Genomic DNA, 23,263 nt, shown 5'->3' with positions numbered 1-23,263 from the left:
GGTTCCCCAGTGGTCTACAGCGCTGGGACGCCCCATTGCTGGGGTAGCCATTCGCTTTACAAGACAACCTAACATAACATTTAAGGGCTCCTGTTTTCTGATTGTCCTACAGTTGCTGCTGTTAAAATCTCCTCCTACCAGCAGAAAGCACCTGTACACACATCCCAGTCGACAGATCTCTCACGCAACTTCCAAAGTATGGTGCGATCTGTTCACATGGATGTATAATCCGCCATGGATTCCCTCTGACTATATATGCTTCTGCTCATGTCACCATCAATATTAGTGGACGCGGCCTCCTGTGACGGCTTCTTTTGCACTAAATAGAAAAATACAGTACGAGACATAATCCAAAAGGCTTACAATACCCACCCTTTAAAAAAAAAAACACCTCCTCCCAACCATACATTACATGCTGCTCCCTGTAATGCTTGTTACGAAATTGCACAGGGGAATAACTGACAATCCAAGATAGTAAATCAGACAACATATCCACACAGCTCAAAGATGCTGTGGCTTAGACTCCTAATCTCAGGGGAAAGGCCTAGGAGATGGCCAAGCAGTCAGTGGTCTCCTGTAGGCCTCTCTACCACAAAGTTCACACACCAACATCTCATTGAACTTGACATGTCCTTCCAACCAGTAATGGACCATACTGAGAGCATGATATCATGCGAGGAATCCAACTATGGTCTGTAATGGAAACTGAAGAAATACTTGATGAGGCACCCCCAGATAAACAACAACACCATGAGGCCAAACCAATGGGACTGCGCCCTACACGAATACCAACAAGACATGTCCTAATAATGTTTTTCCTTTCAGGTTCCTCATGTTTGGATACCACTCTAGTGCCTATCTCCCTATGACTTTGACTTTGATGGTTGAGTATGATTTGGAGCGTTTCCTCACGCTATATATTCTTGACATTCTAAAATTGCTGTGCAGCACTATGCTTTTACCAGTTTGACTGACAACTGTTCCTTGTACCGAATGTTTGTTCTATTTCTGTTCTATCTCCTATGGGGGTGTTTTTTCTTTGTGGAGGGGTGTATCCCCTTACACCATGAGAAGCGCACACATGGTAATTTCTCTTTGTATAAGGAATGAAGGATGAACTAACCGGATGTTCTTGGGCGGGCTTTTGAATGATTGACAGTGCCCCCAAGGAGGTGGCTAAGTGGCTACCTGCACAGGAGTGACTAAAGTGAGCAGGTATGAGTGCACAGGAAGATATCAGAGAAGAGCTAAGTAGGGGAAAGAAAATCTTCCTTGGGGAAGAAACTGTTCCTCGATGAACCCGACTGGAGGACAGAACAGGCCTTCATTAAACTGAAAGAAACTAAAACTATACAGATATTAATTGTAAATCGGAATGAAAGGTGTATATTACCCTTGGGATAATGAGTGTGTGCTGTTTTATTGCAGCTAGAATAAAGGGTGAAGTTGAGCCAATATGGGCAATCGCCTCCATCTTCCTTCTTGGCGCTTTGGTGACCTTGTGCACGAAGTGCCGAAATGTCGGTAAGACCTTTTCCTTTTTCTTGTAATGTTTTTAAAATGGGAACTATGAAGACATCAGACTGCTGCAGATGTTTATCACGTTAAATGTTGACTGTATTTATTTTTGTTTCCTTTATGTATTACCATTGATGTTTTATTAGCCTCTACTGTGTCAAGGTAAGGAGCTCAAAGATCATCTATCAAATGCAATAGCAAAGTGTGGGAAAATGATAATGAAATGGCGAAATAAAAGGATCTTTAAACACTATGTACTTTTTTGGAAAAAGTTGTAGAGGTACCCAAGTATGTGAATGAGCAAATACTATGGGGCCCATTAGGATGGCGGGCGGATTGCCCCCGCCAGGCTGTCGGTAGCCCCCCCATATTAGGATATATGGGGGGATATATGGGTCCCCCCGCCATATTAGGATGGTGGGGGGGACCGCGGCAGATGGAAAGACTGTCCGCCGCTTTTCCGCCCCAGTCGCCTTTCGGCCCGGGGCGGAAAAGGTTTTGTAAGGTAAATTGTTTAAAATAAGTGTCTACTTTGTAAAAACAAAAGCAAAAAATATTGAAGTCATCATTAACACAAAAAAGAGACTTTAGGAGTTGTACGCAAAGCATACAAAACCGCAAACTAAAATGATCACATGTTTGTGAAGAGTGTTGGGGATGCTGACCTTGTCATGGGGGGAACGGGTAGTCTACCAAAGTAGAGGCTGCCCCCAAAAATGGGACAAAGTGTGGGGCAAATGGTGTGCCTATCCGGGTGAATGGCTGTGGGAGGTGGGGTGGTTCGTGAGGTTTGCTTTGACATATACTGAGGAGCTCTTGCACTCAGATGTCCATGGCTTTAGTTTCCTTTATTTTGTATATCTTGCCGCCGAGTCGGTCGCTGTTTGCTACTCACCTGTGAATGAAGAGCCTTGCATTAACGCTGTATCCACTGTATTATTCATATTTAGAAAAGAAAAATCCTTGTCAGGGGTAGAGTGATATCATGCGACAACAGTAGAAGCAATAGCTATTACTCTGCATTTTCATTAGTCGATATTTCTTAGTCTTCAATTTTACTGGAAGTAAGATGCCAAGCTGGGAGGATCCTATCCAAATCACGTTTACGCACAATCCTGCTCAGGACTAATCTATGTTCTTCTGGTGATGACCTTTATAAAGAATAGAATGCCCCCCAGGACTTGTTCCATCCACTTCAGGAATGTTTGACGCCCACAGGATAGGTTTCATCCACTTCACATAGGCTTGACGCCCCCAGGATATGTTTCATCCACTTCAGGTAGGCTTGACGCCCCCAGGATAGGTTTCATCCACTTCAGGTAGGCTTGACGCCCCCAGGATAGGTTTCATCCACTTCAGGTAGGCTTGACGCCCCAAGGATATGTTTCATCCACTTCAGGTAGGCTTGACGCTCCCAGGATATGTTTCATCCACTTCAGGTAGGCTTGACGCCTCCAGGATGTGTTTCATCCACCTCAGGTAGGCTTGATGCCCCCAGGATATGTATGTTTCATCCACTTCAGGCAGGCTTGACGCCCCCAGGATATGTTTTATCCACTTCAGGTAGGCTTGACACCTCCAGGATATGTTTGATCCACTTCAGGTCCACTTCAGGTAGGCTTGACACCCCCAGGAGAGGTTTCATCCACTTCAGGTAGGCTTGACGCCCCCAGGATAGGTGTCATCCACTTCAGGTAGGCTTGACACCCCCAGGATAGGTTTCACCCACTTCAGGTAGGCTTGCCGCCACCAGGATAGGTTTCATCCACTTCAGGTTGGCTTGACGCCCCTAGGATATGTTTCATCCACTTCAGGTATGCTTGACACCCCCAGGATATGTTTAATCCACTTCAGGTATGCTTCACGCCCCTAGGATATGTTCCATCCACTTCAGGTATGCTTGACGCCCCCCGGGTTAGGTTTCATCCACTTCAGGTAGGCATGACGCCCCCAGGATATGTTTCATCCACTTCAGGTAAGTTTGACACCCCTAGGATATGTTTCATCCACTTCAGGTAGGCTTGACACCCCAGGATATGTTTCATCCACTTCAGGTAGGCTTGACGCCCCCAGGATATCTTTCATCCACTTCTGGTAGGCTTGACGCCCCCCGGGTTAGGTTTCATCCACTTCAGGTAGGCTTGACGCCCCCAGGATATCTTTCATCCACTTCTGGTAGGCTTGACGCCCCAAGGATATGTTTCATCCACTTCAGGTAGGCTTGATGCCCCCAGGATATGTATGTTTCATCCACTTCAGGCAGGCTTGACGCCCCCAGGATATGTTTTATCCACTTCAGGTAGGCTTGACACCTCCACGATATGTTTCATCCACTTCAGGTAAGTTTGACACCCCTAGGATATGTTTCATCCACTTCAGGTAGGCTTGACGCCCCAGGATATGTTTCATCCACTTCAGGTAGGCTTGACGCCCCCAGGATATCTTTCATCCACTTCTGGTAGGCTTGACGCCCCCCGGGTTAGGTTTCATCCACTTCAGGTAGGCTTGACGCCCCCAGGATATCTTTCATCCACTTCTGGTAGGCTTGACGCCCCAAGGATATGTTTCATCCACTTCAGGTAGGCTTGACGCCCCCAGGATATGTATGTTTCATCCACTTCAGGTAAGTTTGACACCCCTAGGATATGTTTCATCCACTTCAGGTAGGCTTGACACCCCAGGATATGTTTCATCCACTTCAGGTAGGCTTGACGCCCCCAGGATATCTTTCATCCACTTCTGGTAGGCTTGACGCCCCCTGGGTTAGGTTTTATCCACTTCAGGTAGGCTTGACGCCCCCAGGATATCTTTCATCCACTTCTGGTAGGCTTGACGCCCCAAGGATATGTTTCATCCACTTCAGGTAGGCTTGACGCCCCCAGGATATGTATGTTTCATCCACTTCAGGTAGGCTTGACGCTCCCAGGATATGTTTCATCCACTTCAGGTAGGCTTGACGCCTCCAGGATGTGTTTCATCCACCTCAGGTAGGCTTGATGCCCCCAGGATATGTATGTTTCATCCACTTCAGGCAGGCTTGACGCCCCCAGGATATGTTTTATCCACTTCAGGTAGGCTTGACACCTCCAGGATATGTTTGATCCACTTCAGGTCCACTTCAGGTAGGCTTGACACCCCCAGGATAGGTTTCATCCACTTCAGGTAGGCTTGACGCCCCCAGGATAGGTGTCATCCACTTCAGGTAGGCTTGACACCCCCAGGATAGGTTTCACCCACTTCAGGTAGGCTTGACGCCACCAGGATAGGTTTCATCCACTTCAGGTTGGCTTGACGCCCCTAGGATATGTTTCATCCACTTCAGGTATGCTTGACACCCCCAGGATATGTTTAATCCACTTCAGGTATGCTTGACGCCCCTAGGATATGTTCCATCCACTTCAGGTATGCTTGACCCCCCCCGGGTTAGGTTTCATCCACTTCAGGTAGGCATGACGCCCCCAGGATATGTTTCATCCACTTCAGCTAAGTTTGACACCCCTAGGATATGTTTCATCCACTTCAGGTAGGCTTGACACCCCAGGATATGTTTCATCCACTTCAGGTAGGCTTGACGCCCCCAGGATATCTTTCATCCACTTCTGGTAGGCTTGATGCCCCCCGGGTTAGGTTTCATCCACTTCAGGTAGGCTTGACGCCCCCAGGATATGTTTCATCCACTTCTGGTAGGCTTGACGCTCCCCGGGTTAGGTTTCATCCACTTCAGGTAGGCATGACGCCCCCAGGATATGTTTCATCCACTTCAGGTAAGTTTGACACCCCTAGGATATGTTTCATCCACTTCAGGTAGGCTTGACACCCCAGGATATGTTTCATCCACTTCAGGTAGGCTTGACGCCCCCAGGATATGTTTCATCCACTTCTGGTAGACTTGATGCCCCCCGGGTTAGGTTTCATCCACTTCAGGTAGGCTTGACGCCCCCAGGATATGTTTCATCCACTTCTGGAAGGCTTGACGCTCCCCGGGTTAGGTTTCATCCACTTCAAGTAGGCTTGACGCCCCCAGGATATGTTTCATCCACTTCAGGTAGCCTTGACGCCCCCGGGTTAGGTTTAATCCACTTCAGGTAGGCTTGGATCTCCATGCTACTAACTTAGCCTTTAGTGGTGAATGTTTAAGTGCTTTTTTGACTCAGTATTGGTAGCATTTGACTGACCCAGTTCCTAAATAATTTGTCAGAAAACAGACGTTTTATCAAGGGAATAGAGTGACAACAGTGACTTTATCTGCTCCCCATCTACACTGGTGGTTTTCTGATTTTCATTTCAGTTTGTAGGGATGTCATAGCAGATGTTCTACAAATGTTTTGAGACTTGTTTGGTCGACCTTTCAGAATTACAAGTATTTCATGCATAATAGAGAACAGACACTTTCAATCAAGGTTCTCTGCCTATTGAAAACTTCCCTCCACAGCCATTGGCTTGCCCCCTAAACTTGGGGGCCTTTTAACCACCGGAGCTACGGGGGCTGTGTACGTGACCCCCACCCACGCTCTAACTCCAGATGGGGTGGAGCAGCAAACACTCCCCTTCATCTAATCTACCCGCCCACATTTTAAGGTTAGGTTTAGATAGGAGAATCACCTGATGTTGTAGGCAGATGGATAGGGGCAAGGGAGGATGGTCTCAAGTGCTTTATATGTAAAACAGTAGGAGCCAGGACCTAATGAGGAGCTTACTGCTCGGTTTTCTGAATTCAAAGACACCATAGTCTTGATTCCACCTCATGCCTCTTTCTTCCACGACCCTGCACTTCCTTTCTCTTTATTTTACTCTTGTAAGTTATTTTTCATCCATACTTATCCTTGGCCCAGGATTGGAAGCCAACTGGAAATGCCCAGAGACAAGAAAAGAGAAGTGACGAGTACACATTGAACAAGGCTGTCACCACAGTTGTTTTCAGGTGAGGAAAAAGGAGTGCTCTAGAAGAAACTGTTGAGTCTCTCCGCAGAAGAAGGAACAGAAGGAGGATGCTGGCTATGAAGTGTTAGCATGTATGGCTAACATCCACAGGTGAAAGCTTATGGCCTGTTGTGTTGTACACAGTCGAGTCCGGCATAACTATTAAAGCGCCTTGCTCCCTCACCAGCCAAATCCAAAGCATCACTGCAACAGTGCATCAGGGCCCATCACCTTGGCTGAATCTGATAACAAGGATGGTTAGGCTAATAATGCGATGCAGACTAGTCAACATTTTGGACTCCAAGTTAGTGCTTTTCAAAAGAGGAGTCACTAAGTCTTTTGAGGCAGGTAGGTAGGAGGGCTCCGTGACAAATGGCCCAACAGCTCTACTTACCTTCTTAAAAGCCATTGCAAGGGAGGGCGGTCAGGTTTTTGGAAATAGCCAATAGTGATCAGATGTAACATTAGGAGGTGGAGAATTTGGCTAGGAGACATGCTTAACTATTATCGTGAACCCCTGTCTTACAGGAGTCGTGTCGGCTAGGAAAAATGAGAAGGTCACCATGTTACTCTTGAGCTGGAGTGAGGGGAAACATCCTTTACAACGCAACTTTTACCACGCAGTGCCTTTACGACGCAACCATTACAACGCATGTCATTACAACGCATTGCGCTGGGGGGCGGTCTAGGATAGGGAATTGATTTAATTTACTATCCAACACCTTCCCTACTATCCACGGGGACTGGAGTTGGAATAGTAAATTAAACTATTCACTATCCAGCACCCCAAAGGGCTATGCGTTGTAACAGCATGCGTTGTAAAAACTGCGTCGTAACAGCATGCGCGGTAAAAGCATGCGTTGTAATGTCATACATCCGGAGTGAGAGATGAATGCATCTAGTGGTACTTATGTAGCACATACCTAGCTGTGTTTGCAATGGAAAGCTGAACAGTGGGATGAGTTCTGGGTTACCATTCATGATCATTAACATGAGGCAGATTATGCGTAGGTGGGGATTGACATGGCCAGCTATGGAAGCAATCACATACAAACATTCTGCTAGCTACCCTGGTGAACCCACTGATTTGAGGAAATCTGCTCTATACCTGCTCCCTTTTTCACACTTTATCAACAAGTTTAGGCATAGACATAATAACATTATGGATTAAATGAATCAAAATAAAAGCATTTGAAATCTAATTCATCTGTTTGGAGATTCATCACTCCTGTCATCTATTTGTATAATATGTATGGCATTTGAAGCTAGAATTTGTATTGTACACGTTGCCTCTCCAAACATATGTAAAAAAGTCTGATGGTAATTCAAAACCAACATAGGTGGCTGGTTTTAGGAGGTGGGCAATAGTGTGTACGGTTGCTAGAAACAAGGAACGGTTTCAAAACTGTTAGTTAGTGTGGCAATAATCCCTGCCACCTGGTTCTGTTTTGTACATAATAACATATCAATACCAATTTGTAGCATCCCAACAGGATTCTTGGTACCTGCTCAGCTCACACTAGGACCAAGATTGCTGTTGGAATGTAGAATACAGAATACTGTGTTGGGTACCGTTCTGTTCGGCAGCATTTGGCTGTTGATGTTCGTCTGTGTTGCTGTTCCGCGGCAGGTCTGTTACTCAATTAGCTGCTGCTTCATCTCCACTACGCTTCCGAAATGTTCTTCTCTGTGGAGATACCAAACAATTCTACTAATTTCATTCTCTGGATATGTCCTTTCTCTCTCCACCGTCATTTGTGACTCAGAATGACATGTCTCATTTGTCCTATGATAGGCTTGATTTAAAGTTTTCCAGATGGGTTACTGGGTCACAAACGTGGTGGAGAAACCCACCCACCAAACTCCAAATCAGGGCCTATGTGATATGTCTCTTTTTACTGTCTCTTTAGCCCTAAAATAATAAATTAGTTCTATCAATGGTTTGTGTAATAAAAAAAGTATTGCAATAAAAATACATTTGAGCAGTCCACATTTAACTGCTATCCAAAGCTGATATTATAAACTAGCCCTTGGTTGCCATAAACTGTTTTCTCTTGCTTGCCCCTCACTGTTTTCTCTACATTGTCCTACAAACACATAAAGTGGGCATCTCTCTCTATTCCTATCCAAAATGCATTCGTTGTGGCATGGATTCCTCGTTCTTTATGATCATTTTTTTCAAGTGCTCAACATTTTGGTGTTCACTGATCTTTTGCTGAATATGAACATGTCTAGTGGCCACTTTCTTGGCCTCTAGAATATTGTTTGTAGTCCTATTTTGAATTCTCAGTATTTCTAATGGTTCCCATTGGGTAGGTCAGTTAATTGTCCTACGCCAGATATAACATTTGCCCTCTAATGCCATTTGTGAACCTACATCAATTGCCTTCCTATGTATTATATAACTTGCTTCCTTTTCAGACCAAGCAGTTCCTGTAATAGCCAGGCAACTCTAACACGAAACGTATGCTCTACATAACTAATTGCTGAGTAATTGAAACACTGTGGGAGAAGGGCAATTGTGTATCTACTGTTTCTTTTCATTTAAGTTCGAAAGGTTTAAGTTTGGAGAGAGCTATAAAAAACACTATGGGGCCGATTAGGATGGCGGACGGACTTTGCAACGGGCCCCCAAAGCAAAGACCGTATGCCTTTCCGTGGCAGCAATTCTCCAAAGCCCATCCTAATATGACTGGCGGTGTCTGATAGACACCGCCACCATATTAGACCTTTTCCGCCTCGGTCGCAACGCGACCGCGGCGGAAAAGCGGTGGACGGTCTTTCCGTCCCCCACGGACCCCCCAGCCATCCTAATGTGGCGGGGGGTCATTTCAGGGAGGATGGCGGACGGATTGCCCCCGCCGGGCCGGCGGTGGCTAACGCCAGCCCGGCGGGGGCAATCCGTCCGCCATCCTAATCGGCCCCTAAGTTAGGTTTGCTGCCTGAGCTAATAATCAATTCATCCCAGAATACAAAGCATCTTATATCGAAGTTCTAGCTGCTGTGTATATTTGATTATTTTTAAACATTGTTTTCCATAAAAATCCCAAAGTGGGATTTAAGGGCACATAATCTGTTTGTTATAATGGTGATGGTCTAGATTTTCTTTACATAGCAGGTACTCACCAAAACAGTAAGAGGTATATACAAGGTATTACCATAAAATTGTATATTATTCCTGAGGAATGTGTTAATTTAAGTACAGAAATTTCACATTATTTCTATTGTATAGGCTGTAAAATATCCCATTTGCTCTGATTGAGGCTCCAGAACATCAAGCAACATTTTCCCATATGTTAAACTTGTTGAGAGCGTATTGGGATAAGTAACACACTATGCAACACACTATGTACAAGGGGAATTTGGGATTTTAAGTTTATTTATCTTCCTTGATTTTTTGCCAACATCGTGATCTAAAAATATGTTTATATCCACAGGTGAATTAAAAGAAGATTCCAGATTCCGTAAATCAAGGAGTTTGTAAGTGAATCAGTCATGAGTTCACTAAGAATGTTGGTCTCTTCTTTATGATGTTTTTTACAAGAGGTCTTCATTTCAGGGGGTTGGATTTTGAACCATATTACTGTCACAAGTAAAACCTTTGTATATGTTTCAATTGCTAAATTTCTGACAGATTAACAGGTGCTATAATGTAGGCTTTCATAAACTACTGTTACTTTCTTGGTTACTATGCGATAAGGATTTGTTGTGTTTTTTCTTTACACCTCAAAACCAGAAGCAGGGGGCCCAAATAAAACAAATAATCCTGAATCTGTGTCTGGCAGGTATGAGGGTGCAAAAACACTTTAACTTGCCTCAAGGTGGTAAAGCAGTTGACTGTTACATGGCGATGAGGCTATATAAACTGGAAATGAGATTAGGGTGGATGGTTGTCTATAAACTGATGGTTGTGAGGCAGTGTTGAAAATTTAGTTGAAGGAAGAGGAATAAAATATCTTAATCTGAGCAAAGGGGTTGGAAATGTAGAGTGAGGAGTTAGATATATTGGACACAAATACATACATCACTCTGGTAATAGTGCCTATGGCAGCAGTAGTTACTTGCATAGTTGGTTTCTCAACTTTTCGTGAAGATGCTGAGATGTCAAACATGTTAAGGACGATAAAAATGTGTGAGAGGTGGTTGTGATGGGCTGGTGACAATATTGGAAATAGGTTTGAACGTGTCTATGTGGAATGTCATTGGCAGATGCAAACCTTATTGAATTGAGCAGATTGCATGAGGATTGATAGAATGAGACAAATGAACCATCAAGGTGTTCGCAGAAGGGAAAGTGAGGTACTGGGTAGTATTTGGAGGAAAAAGAGGGGCTGGCGTTTTTTTAACAAGGTGTAAGTTACCACAAGCATTTCAGGTAGATATCAGACAAGGAAAAAAAAAAGAGTTGTAGGCATGTCAAGATGATCCTGATAGAGATGGCCTTCTAGTTTGAGAGCTGATCGGTTCAAATGAAATACTGGGTGAATTAGCTGGTATTAAGTTCAGCTCCAAATGTGAGGTGGAGGTAAAAGCGGTGAATACAGATGTGTGAGAGGAGAGAAGGTAACAAGAAATAAGGAGCATGTTGAGTGTTGAAGGTGTTGGTTGTTCGTGCTGGAGGAGATTAAGCTGGGTTGATTTTGCATGGGTGTATGAGAAATGAAGGGATTATGTATGTATAGGACAAATACTGATTGGAGAGTTGAGTAAAGTAATGAGATTTTGGTAGATGGCCAAGGTGACAGTCATATGCAGCTGCTAGCATGTCTAGACCACTGTATCCATGTATAGGTGGTGCTTGGGCTGGACTTACTTCACTTTTGAAAGTATGCATATGCATCTAGGAAGATCCAGGATTAAGGATAAAGATGTTTGTGCCGAGGAGATAGTGAGATTTGAACTCTGACTGCTGCAGAAGATCACTAAAATTCTTCTAAGTAGTGGCAAAACAGAGAGGAGCCAAAACATTGTGTATCTGATTCAAATTGACTGGGGTTAAGTTGGGGGAGAATTTACCTTTTGATACAGGGCTCATGCTAGTTGTAGTTGAGGACTGAGAAATATTTGTTATCATGATGGTCAGGGAATAGTCAGTAGTGATGGGTCATTGGTGGAAGGAAGTTAAATATAAAGGTAGATCTGGGGAGCAAAGGTTTACCATAGAAGTGGTTGTTGGAAAGGCAGTATTCATTCTGCAGCTCAGTAATTAATTATTCAAAGAGCAACAGGGCAATGAATTTTCAAACATGTGGATGATGTATTTGAGGGAAACTGGAAAGGAGTCTAGGGACTGAGGTGGTGTCATAAGGGGTTACTAATAAAGCCTTATAGCCCATGGCCGAGAGCTGTACCGGTTGTTAAAGGCCCTGAACCCAAGTCATAGGCCCGAGCCGCCAGTGAGGCCCAATAACAAGGGTGTGGGTCTTTAACAACAGGTATAGCCTGAGGCATAAGGGCAAAAAGGCTATTAGCAATGTAAAAAACAAGGACCCCCTGAACAATAGATAGTTCAATTCCTAGGTCAGGGATAAACACATGTTAGAGAAACAACCTAGGCAATTATTATTACTTGTCTATTCAATAATACATGAGAGAACAACCAATTTCAAAGGAGTAAGATTCAGTTTTTATTAACAATGCATCAAAAAGATCAAAGGTTAAAAAGAAATGGATTGGTCAAAAGCTAGAACAATTCATTTAGCAAATAATACACAAATATCAATTATTAAACACTATAAAAACACACAAAGAGTTAAAAAATAAATGTGGCACAAAGGTAAAAATATATCGACGCGCGTTTCGGCGAACCAGCGCCTTCTTCAGGACAAGCCACTTAGTAACCTAAATAATAAACAAACATAAAATAAAATAATCATTAAGATAACATTTCTTCTATTTGGCTATTAGACCATTCCACCCACTAAGAGTAGAAATTTCTGAATTAAAAAGGGAGAAACATGAAGACAAACATTTGAATGTGGGAACTCTGGGCTTCTACCAGCCATTATAAGCCCGGAGCACTCCATCGTCTTCAATGGAGATCTCACCATATCAATGTTCAAATATAGCCTTATATATAGGGTGGTATAGTGAGCTATACTCGCCATTAAAGGCCCGCTCCAGCATTACAGCAACGTAGTGGGCTTTTAATAGCCGGTATAGCCCAATCACAGCAGGCTATAAGGTTATTAGAACATTCCGCCAGTAGAGGGCAGAATGTTCAAACAAAAAAACAGAAAGGCCTCAGTGAGCCCGAGGGGATTTAAATCCCATTGGGCTCCATGAAGCCTTTGTTCGCATCAACAGCTATGAACAGCAAACATTACAATGTTGGAGCTCCGGCTTCTGCCAGCCATTAATAACCCGGAGCACACCATTGCCTTCAATGCAGCTCCCAATATTTCAATTTTCTAATAGGCAGGCCAGATCTTCCTCTCCTTCATGCTAACCAGGGTAAGTGAATGAAGGTGGCATGGTTTCTGTGGAGGTCACCACGTGTACTGGTATTAGTCCAGTTCTTAATTTGTGCTGAAGATTGTGGACAACGGCTCTCAATTAGGAAATTGGGACTTATTTTTACTCATCAGAGTTTTACCAAGAGCAACCGCGAGTCCTGTAGAAAATGGGAAAAGAAGAAGGAAGAGAAAGATAGGGAAACAGGAAAAAAGGGAGAAAAAAGGGAGAAAGTAGTGATGCAAAATACCCTGCAAGCATAACATAATGAGAAAGGTAGCATAAAGTGGTGGAAGAAGCAGGCATACAATTGAATAAAGACCAGGCAGTCTTGTATTCAGCATCCCTGGCATTTAGCAGCGATGGCGCAAGGCTGTTGAGAAAAAGGTTAAGGTCGTTCTAGTTATATTTTTAAACAATTCTTCCTTTAGTCCATGATATTGTCAGAGATATCAGTGAAAGTAAGGGGAGGAGGTAGGAGTAAAAGGGGTCTGTAATGTAGATAGTATTTTCACATAAGGTTTGGGTATTGTACAGGCAGAATGAGAGTGTCTGTGAAGAGGACTGAGTTTATTTGCTGGATGTTAAATTGAGGGGGGATGTTGATGATGGGTATGAGGATTTGCTCACGCACAACGGTGATTGTAAAAATGCAAAGCTGTCTGATAAAGCTATCAGGCGATTTATTTCGTACCTGCAAAACGATACAATGTAAGTAAGTCACTTAGGGTGATCATTCAGGCTCCCCTCGCATAAGGCCAGCACGAATTTGCTGTGTTGGAATGTTGCAGTGCTACAGGTATCAAGAAATTGGGATCCTCCGAGATTAATCTGCAAGTCTGATTTATAACTCTTAGTTCCATGACCACATGAAACCAGTCCCAAAGATCTATGGTCACCTCCCTGAAAGAGAGAAGAGAGATGCCAGTTCAAAATGCCAATGATTCTACACAAAGCTCTGCATATAAAGGCACCGAAATAGCTGTTGGTATTGATTTCTTCCTACTGCACTGAGAGTTCCTCTATTTAAAACATCATCCTTTCCTAGGTGAAGATTAACATTCCAGGGTGAAATCTACCACCATCACCATACGAGATACCCAAAACGTGCTCCCCTTTTGCAAAAATCTGGAAACATGGCTCCTCGAAAGAGTTTTTCTGGTGACAATTCTTTTCTTGTCTTATCCAAAGGAGTGAATTCCTACAAAACACACACCTTACACACTTTGGCTTACACTTTGTTGCAGTCCTTTCAAATAGCCTCACATTCACAGTTTACCAAGGCCTCTTGGTGGTGTTTAGAGTTTCTAAAGCTTGGTGATTGGCTGGCTCAAATGTAGAGGGCTCATAATGGGGAGGAATATTCATCCATGCCCCTCAGCCGCAGCCTATTTTTGTGTATTTGTAGCACTGGTTGTGCATAAGTATACGCAATGGTACTTTTGTGGCGCAAACACAACTAGAAAGCCATGCTGGCAGGAGCCTCAGGAATAATGCAATCAATATGGAGAGGAAGTAAGAGGTGGGTTCTAGTGTGCTGGGGTTGAACGGGAGTAATAGAGTACCTACCACTTTAATTATGATGTCTGATACTGAGTGTGTTTATGAGTATTAGTCTCGTGTACATTCCTTGCTCCTTTGTTGTGGGGATATGTAGGTTTTGGCAGGGGATTCTCTCTCTCGCTCTCTCTTTTGTTGCTCTGAGGCCCTCTGACTGCTCCCCCTTACTTGTGGTTTATCATCATGAAAGTTTGACTGGGGCTGCTCTTACGACTTACCGCCAACCCCCGTGAATATAAAGGGAATTCCTCATGCTGTTGTGTGATGCCGAAGCTGGATATGAAAGTCTTTCTTCATGATCTGGAATTGGGAAGTATAGCTGTTGGTTCCCAAAGACTGCCTGTCAATTTATCGGATTCATGGTAATATTACCGTATTTATTATAATAATTACCTACGGCAGGGAGAATTGGGGAAGCAGAAAATTCCACTAAGGAATTATTTAAGATCTATAAAGAAATCTCCTCGTTTAAACTATCCGCCATGCCCACGGAAAGTTCAGAGGAATCTTGCGATCGCATTGCTGATTTCTTCACAGAGAAAGTGGCCACAATATATTCCTCCTTTGCGGGAGCAAAAAAAAGGGTGTCTGAGTTTGTGGAGACCAAGTGGGATGATGCGGGCTGTTATAGTCTGGATAATTTTATTACCCCTCCCCCCGAGATGTTACGAAAGATCTGTAGCTCTATAAAGTAAGGGTCTCAAAGGGACCCCGCCTCGCCCAAACTGCTTGTAGAAAGCCTTGATATCCTTGAGCCCTATATTAGTCATCTTTTAGACGTATCATTTAGGACCCATACGGTGCCGGATGGCTGTAAGCAGGCGGTGGTACTTCCCCTCCAGAAAAAACTCAATATTAGTTTGGAGAAACTGGATAACCTCCGCCCCATCTCGCTGCTGCCCTATATGGCCAAAGTGGCAGAGAAGGCCGTTAATTCTCAACTGATGGCCTATGTGGAGGAAGCCAATTTGCTTCATCCTACTCAGTTTGGGTTTAGATCACTCCACTCAACAGAGTCAGCTCTGCTTATGGCCGTTGAGACTATCAGACAGGGAGTGGATGAGGGACAGACTATGGCCCTCATCCTCCTGGACCTGAGCGCCGCCTTTGACACTGTAGCACATTTCACCTTGCTGCAGTGTCTGAATAGGGGCGGTGTCTCAGGCGCGGCAATGAAGTGGATTCAGTCCTTCCTGACAAATCGCAGATTCCAGGTTAGACAGGGTGAATACTATTCTAAAGCGATTAATTTGGATCAGGGTGTGACCCAGGGTTCGGCCCTGAGTCCGACTCTGTTTAATCTCTATGTTTCCCCAGTGGCAAGCATAGTCGAGGGCTATGGAATGCGAATTGTGTCATACGCCGATGACACACAGCTGGTCGTCTCGCTGTCACGGGTACCTGATCTGTCGGCACCCAACTTCAGAGCCTGCATGCAGGAGCTTGCCTCCTGGATGACTAACAACTGCCTGAAGTTGAATGGTAGCAAGACAGAGGTGCTCGTGGTGGGGGGGGGCCCGTCTGTGTGGTCATCTGTATGGTGTTCTCCTTGTTTAGGACCGGTCCCCACGCCGTGTCAACAGGCAAAGAACTTGGGCGTCTGGATTGATTCGGACCTCACATTTGCACCACAGATTAGTCGTGTGGTTGAGGCGTGTTTTGGGTTATTGAAAGGTCTACGCAACATCATGGATCTTCTCCCTACTGATGCCAGACGGACGCTGGTGCACGCCCTTGTCACCTCACGATTGGACTATGGCAATCTGTTGTACCTAGGTGCTACGGTGAGGAGTTTAGACCGTTTGCAGGTGCTGCAAAATGCTGCAGCACGGTTGATCTTGAGGCTCCCCAGAAGAGCTGCCTCGAAGACCGCCTTGGAGGTTCTGCACTGGCTTCCGGTCAAGAAAAGAATTCTGTTTAAGGCCTTATGTTCGTGTCATCGTATTATTGGAGGCAAAGGACCCAGGCCCATGCAAAGCCTGATTACTTCCTACAGGCCTGGTCGATCGCTTAGATCTACTGGTACTGACCTGTTAGTGATCCCAAAAGTCTAAAAGGCTCGCATGGGTGAGGAGCTGGAACAAACTCCCGCTTGAGCTCCGTCTGGAACCTTTGGAGGTTAGGTTCAGAGGAAAGCTTAAAACACATCTGTTCCTTCAATAATTGGGGCGCTTGGAGCTCAGTTGGGGGCGTGCGGCTTTCACTCACTACAGCGCGGGGACACGCCGGTGTGCGTAACCAGGCGCTCTATAAGATTCCATATTATTATTATTATTATTACTTTAGGAGATATTGCTGTAGTATTACTCAAGCTTTCTCACTCCATAAACTTATAAGAGTTCACTTTTTTGCCTTATTAAAATGCAAGGAAGACATATCAGCCCCATCCAGTCCATACGTGTACACCAGTCTTTCTCTTCAGTGGGTAGCATCTACCTAAGTCCCAATAATATCTTTATTTCCCCAAAAGGGGAAGGAGAAACGTGTAGTCAGGACTGTGACCTACCCTTGAGTTATGATCCACTGTGGACTGAATCCAAGAGACTTATATAGGGAGAGTCTGGTCCTGACTCCTCCCCTTCCTTACTAAATCTGCACTAGGATTGGTTACTTGGGAAGAAAGTCCTGCCCTTTTCTGATCAGCGTGAACAATGATAATGAGGAGACCCGGTGCCCACAGTGCCTGGGTATCAATAACAGTATAAGCAACTGCGGTTTATGAGGAGTAAGTCAAGTAACATCATATAGCCCGGAGTGAGTATGTATAGATTTGTTTATTAATAGCAAGACATAGTATACATTTCGTAGTGCTTCCAATAACACAATTGACACAGTGCACGTGAAGAGTGATAATCGTGATATGCAGAGGTGTCCATTATAAACAAATATGTTGTAATTGGCTGTTTGCTATATTTAGACTATAAGACAATTGTATTAAAATATTTGCTTACAATCTACAAGTCATGTGAAACAGTCGAATCGATAAGTAGTTTTAATATTTTGACTCAATAATTGTAATGTTTGTGCCGACTTGGATGGCTGGGTCTTCATCAGGACTTAGACGCATAGCAAGTTCATTAAGAGTTGCTGAAACGGGGGGAGGAGCCAAGCTCGCGATCGTAATGGTCGCTCTGTAGCTCGGCTCCGTCAGCCTTCCGGCCTGACTCGCATATCCTGCTGCATATCCTGCCCCGAGACGACACACTCGAGAAGAAACAGAAACGTAACGTGTTGCTCTTACTCACCGTCTGACCTGGAGGCTCCTGCGTGCCGCGGTTCCGAAGTTGTGCCCCCGGAGGGACCGGGGCCTCCGCGGTGATGAGACCGGGGCCTCGCCTATTGGACCCAGCCTGGCGTTGATGTAAACGTCGGCCCCGGCCGAGAGAGTGAGCCACTAGCGAGAGGCCTTTGTGCGAGCATCCCGGTGGTCCTGATCCGGGCTTGCCTTGGCGGCCGTGAGGCTGGTGCGGAGCGCGGTGCTCCGAGGACTGATCGTGTGAAGGGGTCCCCCCGCCGCTGCTCCGTCCATCCACCCTGGAGCCTCGCGCCCGGGCTCTGTTCGTCAGACACGCCAGCGATGGTACAGGCGGACCCCCAACTTTGGCGGCTCTCCTTTCTGCACCAAGGCTGCCATTAGTGGGACCCCCTTAGTACCTGAGGGGGTCCGCATCTGTGGGACTGCTCCGAGAGTCGCGGAGGGTGGTGACGAGGCTGAATCTACAAAATGGCGGCCGTCGAACTAGGCCGTGGATATCCTCAAGACGGCGGACTTGGGTTGCTGGACTGCACGGGGGCCTGGACATGTGTGCGTGAGCCTACAATTGGCGACGTTCTTGACGCATTACGATCCTTGCATGCGGCCTTGGCCCCCGTGCCCCTGGGGGATCGGTGCGGTCCGCCGCCATCTTAGATGGACGGTTCTTCATGGTCTCCTCTCGTCTCAGTGATGCCAATGCCTCGCCCCCCTCGGTCGCGACGAGGGTTACTACCGCTGTCCGTCGACAGGTCTGCAAGCAAGTGGCTTTGGAACCTCCTGCGCTTCAATGTTTGGAGTTTGGGGACTTGGATATCGTGCTGGGGCCCGATCCTACCCGAGTGCCCGAGAAGCATGGTGGACTGCTGCATATCTTTGGCTTGATGAGGTCGTGTTTCTGTACTGCAGGGGAACCCCCGCTTTCCCGAACGGCGAGACTGAACTCCTGTCTTTTACTGCCCTTGTTAACATTGTTGGGACACTTGAACTGCATACCCGGACTTTTGTTCTCTTGCCTATGGATTGACCTCCCTGGCCTACGTTTTTATCGGAATTTTTTTCATTCGTGTGATTGCCCCGCACCGAGTTGCTCACTTCCCGCTGTCATGTGGTGGGTGGTAATTGTGGCTAAGAAAGGCCTGGGGTGAGATACATTGCTCCCGGTGGATTGCTGGTGTACAGATCCGTGGCGAAGTTGCCCGTATACATAGTGCTGTGGGTGACCCCCTTGTAAGTTTTATGACGCTCAAGAGTGTGTCGTTTTCGTTTAAACGTATTACGATTGTATGGTTGGGCGGAGGGCTGAGGCCGACCGTCTTGTCTCTGCTCCTTTACTCCTCCCTCCTACTTCTTTCTGTCTTCATGTCCTTCTTTTTGTCTCTTTATTCCTCTTCTCTCTCTTGTCTCTACTACATTTCGGGTTCTGATTTAGGGCGACAGGCACGCTGCTGGGGGGGTAGGCCGTAGCCTTCTGCAGGGGTGCTGGGTGGGATGGGTGGGATGGGTCTTATCTGCTGTTTTATTTTCCTTAGTTCTATGGCCCTTTTGTGTCTCTTTATAGGAGTGCCGCGTCTGTCCCTGCCTCCCATGGTATGATTGGGGTGGGGTCTGCATCGTCGCTGCTCTCCTTCTTGTGGCTATGCTGCATTTCAATTGCGACTCCCATCCTCTCCTCGTTGCTAATACTCCTGCTCTTTTATTTGTCCTTGCTACGGGGTGCTTGTATCGGCGCTGCGTTCTTCTCTTTCAGTCTGTATTTTTCTTTTTCCCCTCTTCCTTCCCCTCCCCTCCTCCTTTTTTCTCTCCCAAAGGTTAGTATGACGGGTTAGTTCTAGTGATGTCAATATTCCGGTTCCTTTGTTCTGTTTCCGATGTACTACTGGGTGGTGGATGTGCATAAGATGAGTCTAGTTGGATATCGATTTGTGTTAACCGCATCTGTTTTCATACTGATGTATACTGTAGTGACACTCCTCCGCATTGCTGCCCTTTAGCTTTCTTGTAGCCACTGGTTTGCTTTGGGAACCCGGATTCATTTATGCTGTAACCGAGCCTGTTATACTCCTTATCGTAATACTATAAAAATGAACCTTCTTTGTTCCTGTTTGCGGGCCGTCCAGATCCCCCCCCCCCCCCTCCCCTTTTTTTGGGCTGTACTGATTGCGCTCCATTATGATTGATTCTGTATATTTTCCTTCTGGATTTCTTGACTGCTCTATCGTGTCGTGGCCGGCCGGACTGGTTGTAGGCCCAGATTTGTATATCCTTTCTGTACAAATAAAGGTTTATAAAAAAAAAATAAAAAAAAAGAGTTGCTGAAACTGAGTGCTTTCTACAACCAAGAACGGCAGATATGTTGCCTGAGTCAACCACGATGTAGAGGGAAACTAGTATGGAGCGAGTTAAGAAGTTCCCAAGGTGCATTGAATCATAATGGTGGTAGGATAGATGCTCCCACTTAAACGCCACAAATAAGGACTAATCTTGGGTTGCAGAAGATCCCACCGGTTGCTGCAAATTATCAGCAAACAGCAGAAAATAATGACTTGACCACAGGTGAATAAAGCTCACCAACTAGCGGTGAGAAGAGGAGTGCTGTGGGTGTCTCAGGATTGGCGACCAGGAAAGCACTTGAGTGGTGGTACATTCATGCACGTGGTGCAGTCAGTCTGACCGCGTTTGAGGAGGTGGATGTTCCTGCAACGAGCAGCATGGGGCATTCTCTTGAACCTCAGATGTTGGCACAGACTGCTTGTCTCTGAGTTAATACACTGTCTATAAGAGTGCCTACGCGGATCACTGACAGGATTGTGCCGTCTCTGACTCCCATGTCTCCTCCGCAGTTCTGCATTGATGCTGATGAATTGGTTGCTGACCCTTATCCTGGGAGTTTGATTCCTGAAATTCTTTTCATGTTTTACCAACTGTGTCAGAGCCATTGCAGGTTATTAGTCCTATGAAACTATCCATCTCAGCATGGCTGTGATTACTTCATGTGATAGCTCCTCTCATCTTTGAACCATTTCCTATTGAAGTAGCTCTTGCATGTGATTTAGTGCATCGTTATGTCACTCCATGTTGGTTGCTCGCTCTGGATCCTCTAGGTGCTTCTTTTTCCTCTTACATCTGCTGTTCCTGGTGCCTGTCTTGGTCTGGTTGCCTGAACTTCCAGAGGTTTTGTTCTGCTCTCAGTTTTTCCTCTGGATACTTGAGTTTTCTCCAGTCTGCATTGCATTTCTGTTGTGCTACTGCTTCAGTATTACACACCTTTTTTGAGTAAAGAGGAAGAGAAGAGCGGCTGCCCATTTTGTGGAACCAAGATAAGAAATACAACTTTAACTCTACAAAGACTAGCCATTGCCAGACAGAGCTACACCGACAGCCCACTGCCTTACCACTTTACCACTTGTTGCACAACTGAGGGGGCCTATCTTTCGGCGGCTTTTTTTATACCGTCCCCCACAACCGTCTCCTATCAAGACTCTATGAGATTGGTTTGAGGAGGACGGCTTTTAGTTGGTTTGAGTCTTTTCTATCTGACCGCCAACAAACAATCTGGGCCCCTCCGTACTCAGCCTTAGTGCCGCCACTGGAGGTGGGAGTTCCTCAGGGGTCGATCCTGAGCCCCACTCTTTTTAATATTTACATGTCCCCGTTGGCGGCACTGGCGGAGTCCCATGGCGCCCGGATTGTATCTTACGCCGACGATACACAGCTTCTTTTCACATGTGAAGAGAATGCTGATTTTAACGGAGAGAGCATTAAGAGCTGTTTAGGGGCCGTTTTCTCCTGGTTCCAATTGAATCACCTTAAATGTAACTCAGACAAATCTGAGGTCCTTTTCTTTGGCTGCCACCCGGACCCTTGTTGGAAGTCTTGGTGGCCGGCGGCTATGTTTCCTCCCTCCGCTGCCACCTCTGTGGCAAAGAATCTAGGAGTAAAAGTGGACAATGGACTTACTTTTAAATCTCAGATCCTGGGTTTAGTGTGGCAGTGTTTTGGCCTTCTAAAAATGCTGAGGAAATTTCTCCCACTTCTGTCTCTTGCTCACAGGACAGAGGACTACGGTCCAGGCCCTGATAGGTTCATGGCTGGACTATGCCAACGTATTGTATCTTGGCCCTCCAGAATATCTTCTTTCACGCCTACAGGCGGTTCAAAATTCCGCCGCGCGAGCGATCTTCGGCCTTAGCCGGAGGTCCAACATTGCAGCCTTTCTTAAATCTCTCGATTGACTGCCTGTACACAAACGCATTTCTTTTAAGACCCTAACCATGGCATTTAAGGCTCTCCATGGTACGGGCGCCCACTATCTTAGGAAAAGAATAGGCTTTTACCTCCCTTCTAGATCGTTACGTTCTGCATCATTAGCTCTGGCTACGGTTCCGGTAATCAAGCGAGCACGCATTGGGGGGCGTTCTTTCAAACGTTTGGCACCCCAGCTCTGGAACAAATTGCCTCTGTCTCTACGGAAGACAGATAGCGTCCTTGCCTTTAGGAAAGAACTTAAAACATGGCTGTTTGGACAATAATCTCATCAGGTCTTCTTGCTGTGTGCCCGCTAGGTCTGATAGCGCCGGGACACTCTGCCTGAGTAGCTGAGCGCTTTATAAAACCCATTGTAACATAACATAACATAACATTGTAACATTGTTGCAAACAGGTGCCATTTGGGTTTTACAGGTCAGACAGATGTAGCTTATTGCCAAGGCGATAGTTTGGTGTGTGTTGTGGATAGGGTGTACCACAATGAGACACTGACTAAGGTGCTGGATATTAAAGGGACCTGGGTGTTTTCTGAAGAGAGAAAAGTGCACAATTGCTAGAGATGGCTTGGACAGTATTTTGTCAGTAAACCATCTTCCTTGCATAAGCTTACGAAGAAAACCGTGAGGAATGCATCGAGTGAGGGACGCATTTCCACTGAGCAGAAATAAATAGTGGGTGCAAGGTATCTGAAGCCATTTCACACACATGTCAATAGTATCATTATGACATATGCAAGTTGACAGGAGCCGGGGGCAGCCTTCATACAGAAGAGAGAAGATGGTGCTAGCGATGTGGAAGGGCGTGCAGTATTTCCGAATGTATGTGTGAAGCTTGGAATTTATGTTGAGTACTGATCACAAACAACTGGTAGAGTTGTTCAGCATGAAAAGTAGGAGAAGGGCATCTCCACCAATCACAAGGTGGTGGTATATGCTTCAGGAGTACCAGTATCCCCTGGAATATGTTCTCAGGATCATGCAAAATAGAGAATTGCAAAATTTGCGATTCTCTATTTTGCGAATGCAATTAAGGAATTGCAAATTTTGATTCCTTAAATGCAATTCTGGAAGCACCAGAAATTTGCAATTTTTCCTTAAGGAATTGCAAATTACCACCAACTTCAAGTTGGTGGTAATTTGCAATTTTCTTTAAAAAAAGCACTATTTTGATTTTTTAAAAGTACCATACGTCGGACACACATGCATATTTCAGGGGTGCAACAGGGTGTCCTTTTGGAACCCTTGCAACCTTGAAATTGCATTATCAATTTGCGATTCTCTAAATGGTAAT

At 45.5% G+C, this 23,263-nt stretch overlaps 1 protein-coding gene across 3 annotated transcripts in view; it reads left to right on the top strand.

The window, feature by feature from the left end:
• LAT2 (linker for activation of T cells family member 2) overlaps positions 1 to 23,263 on the top strand; it is a 260,780-nt gene that overhangs the window by 111,797 nt on the left and 125,720 nt on the right. For all 3 annotated transcript variants that reach the window (XM_078679440.1, XM_078679438.1, XM_078679439.1), the window contains exons 2-3: positions 1,429 to 1,524; positions 9,876 to 9,918. In XM_078679440.1, the coding sequence (XP_078535566.1) occupies positions 1,429 to 1,524; positions 9,876 to 9,918 (139 nt within the window). The remainder of the gene's footprint in view (positions 1 to 1,428; positions 1,525 to 9,875; positions 9,919 to 23,263) is intronic.

Source organism: Lissotriton helveticus, chromosome 3_1, assembly GCF_964261635.1.
Source record: "Lissotriton helveticus chromosome 3_1, aLisHel1.1, whole genome shotgun sequence".
In the NCBI taxonomy this organism is placed as follows: Eukaryota; Metazoa; Chordata; class Amphibia; order Caudata; family Salamandridae; genus Lissotriton; species Lissotriton helveticus.
This window is presented reverse-complemented; position numbering and strand designations above follow the sequence as displayed.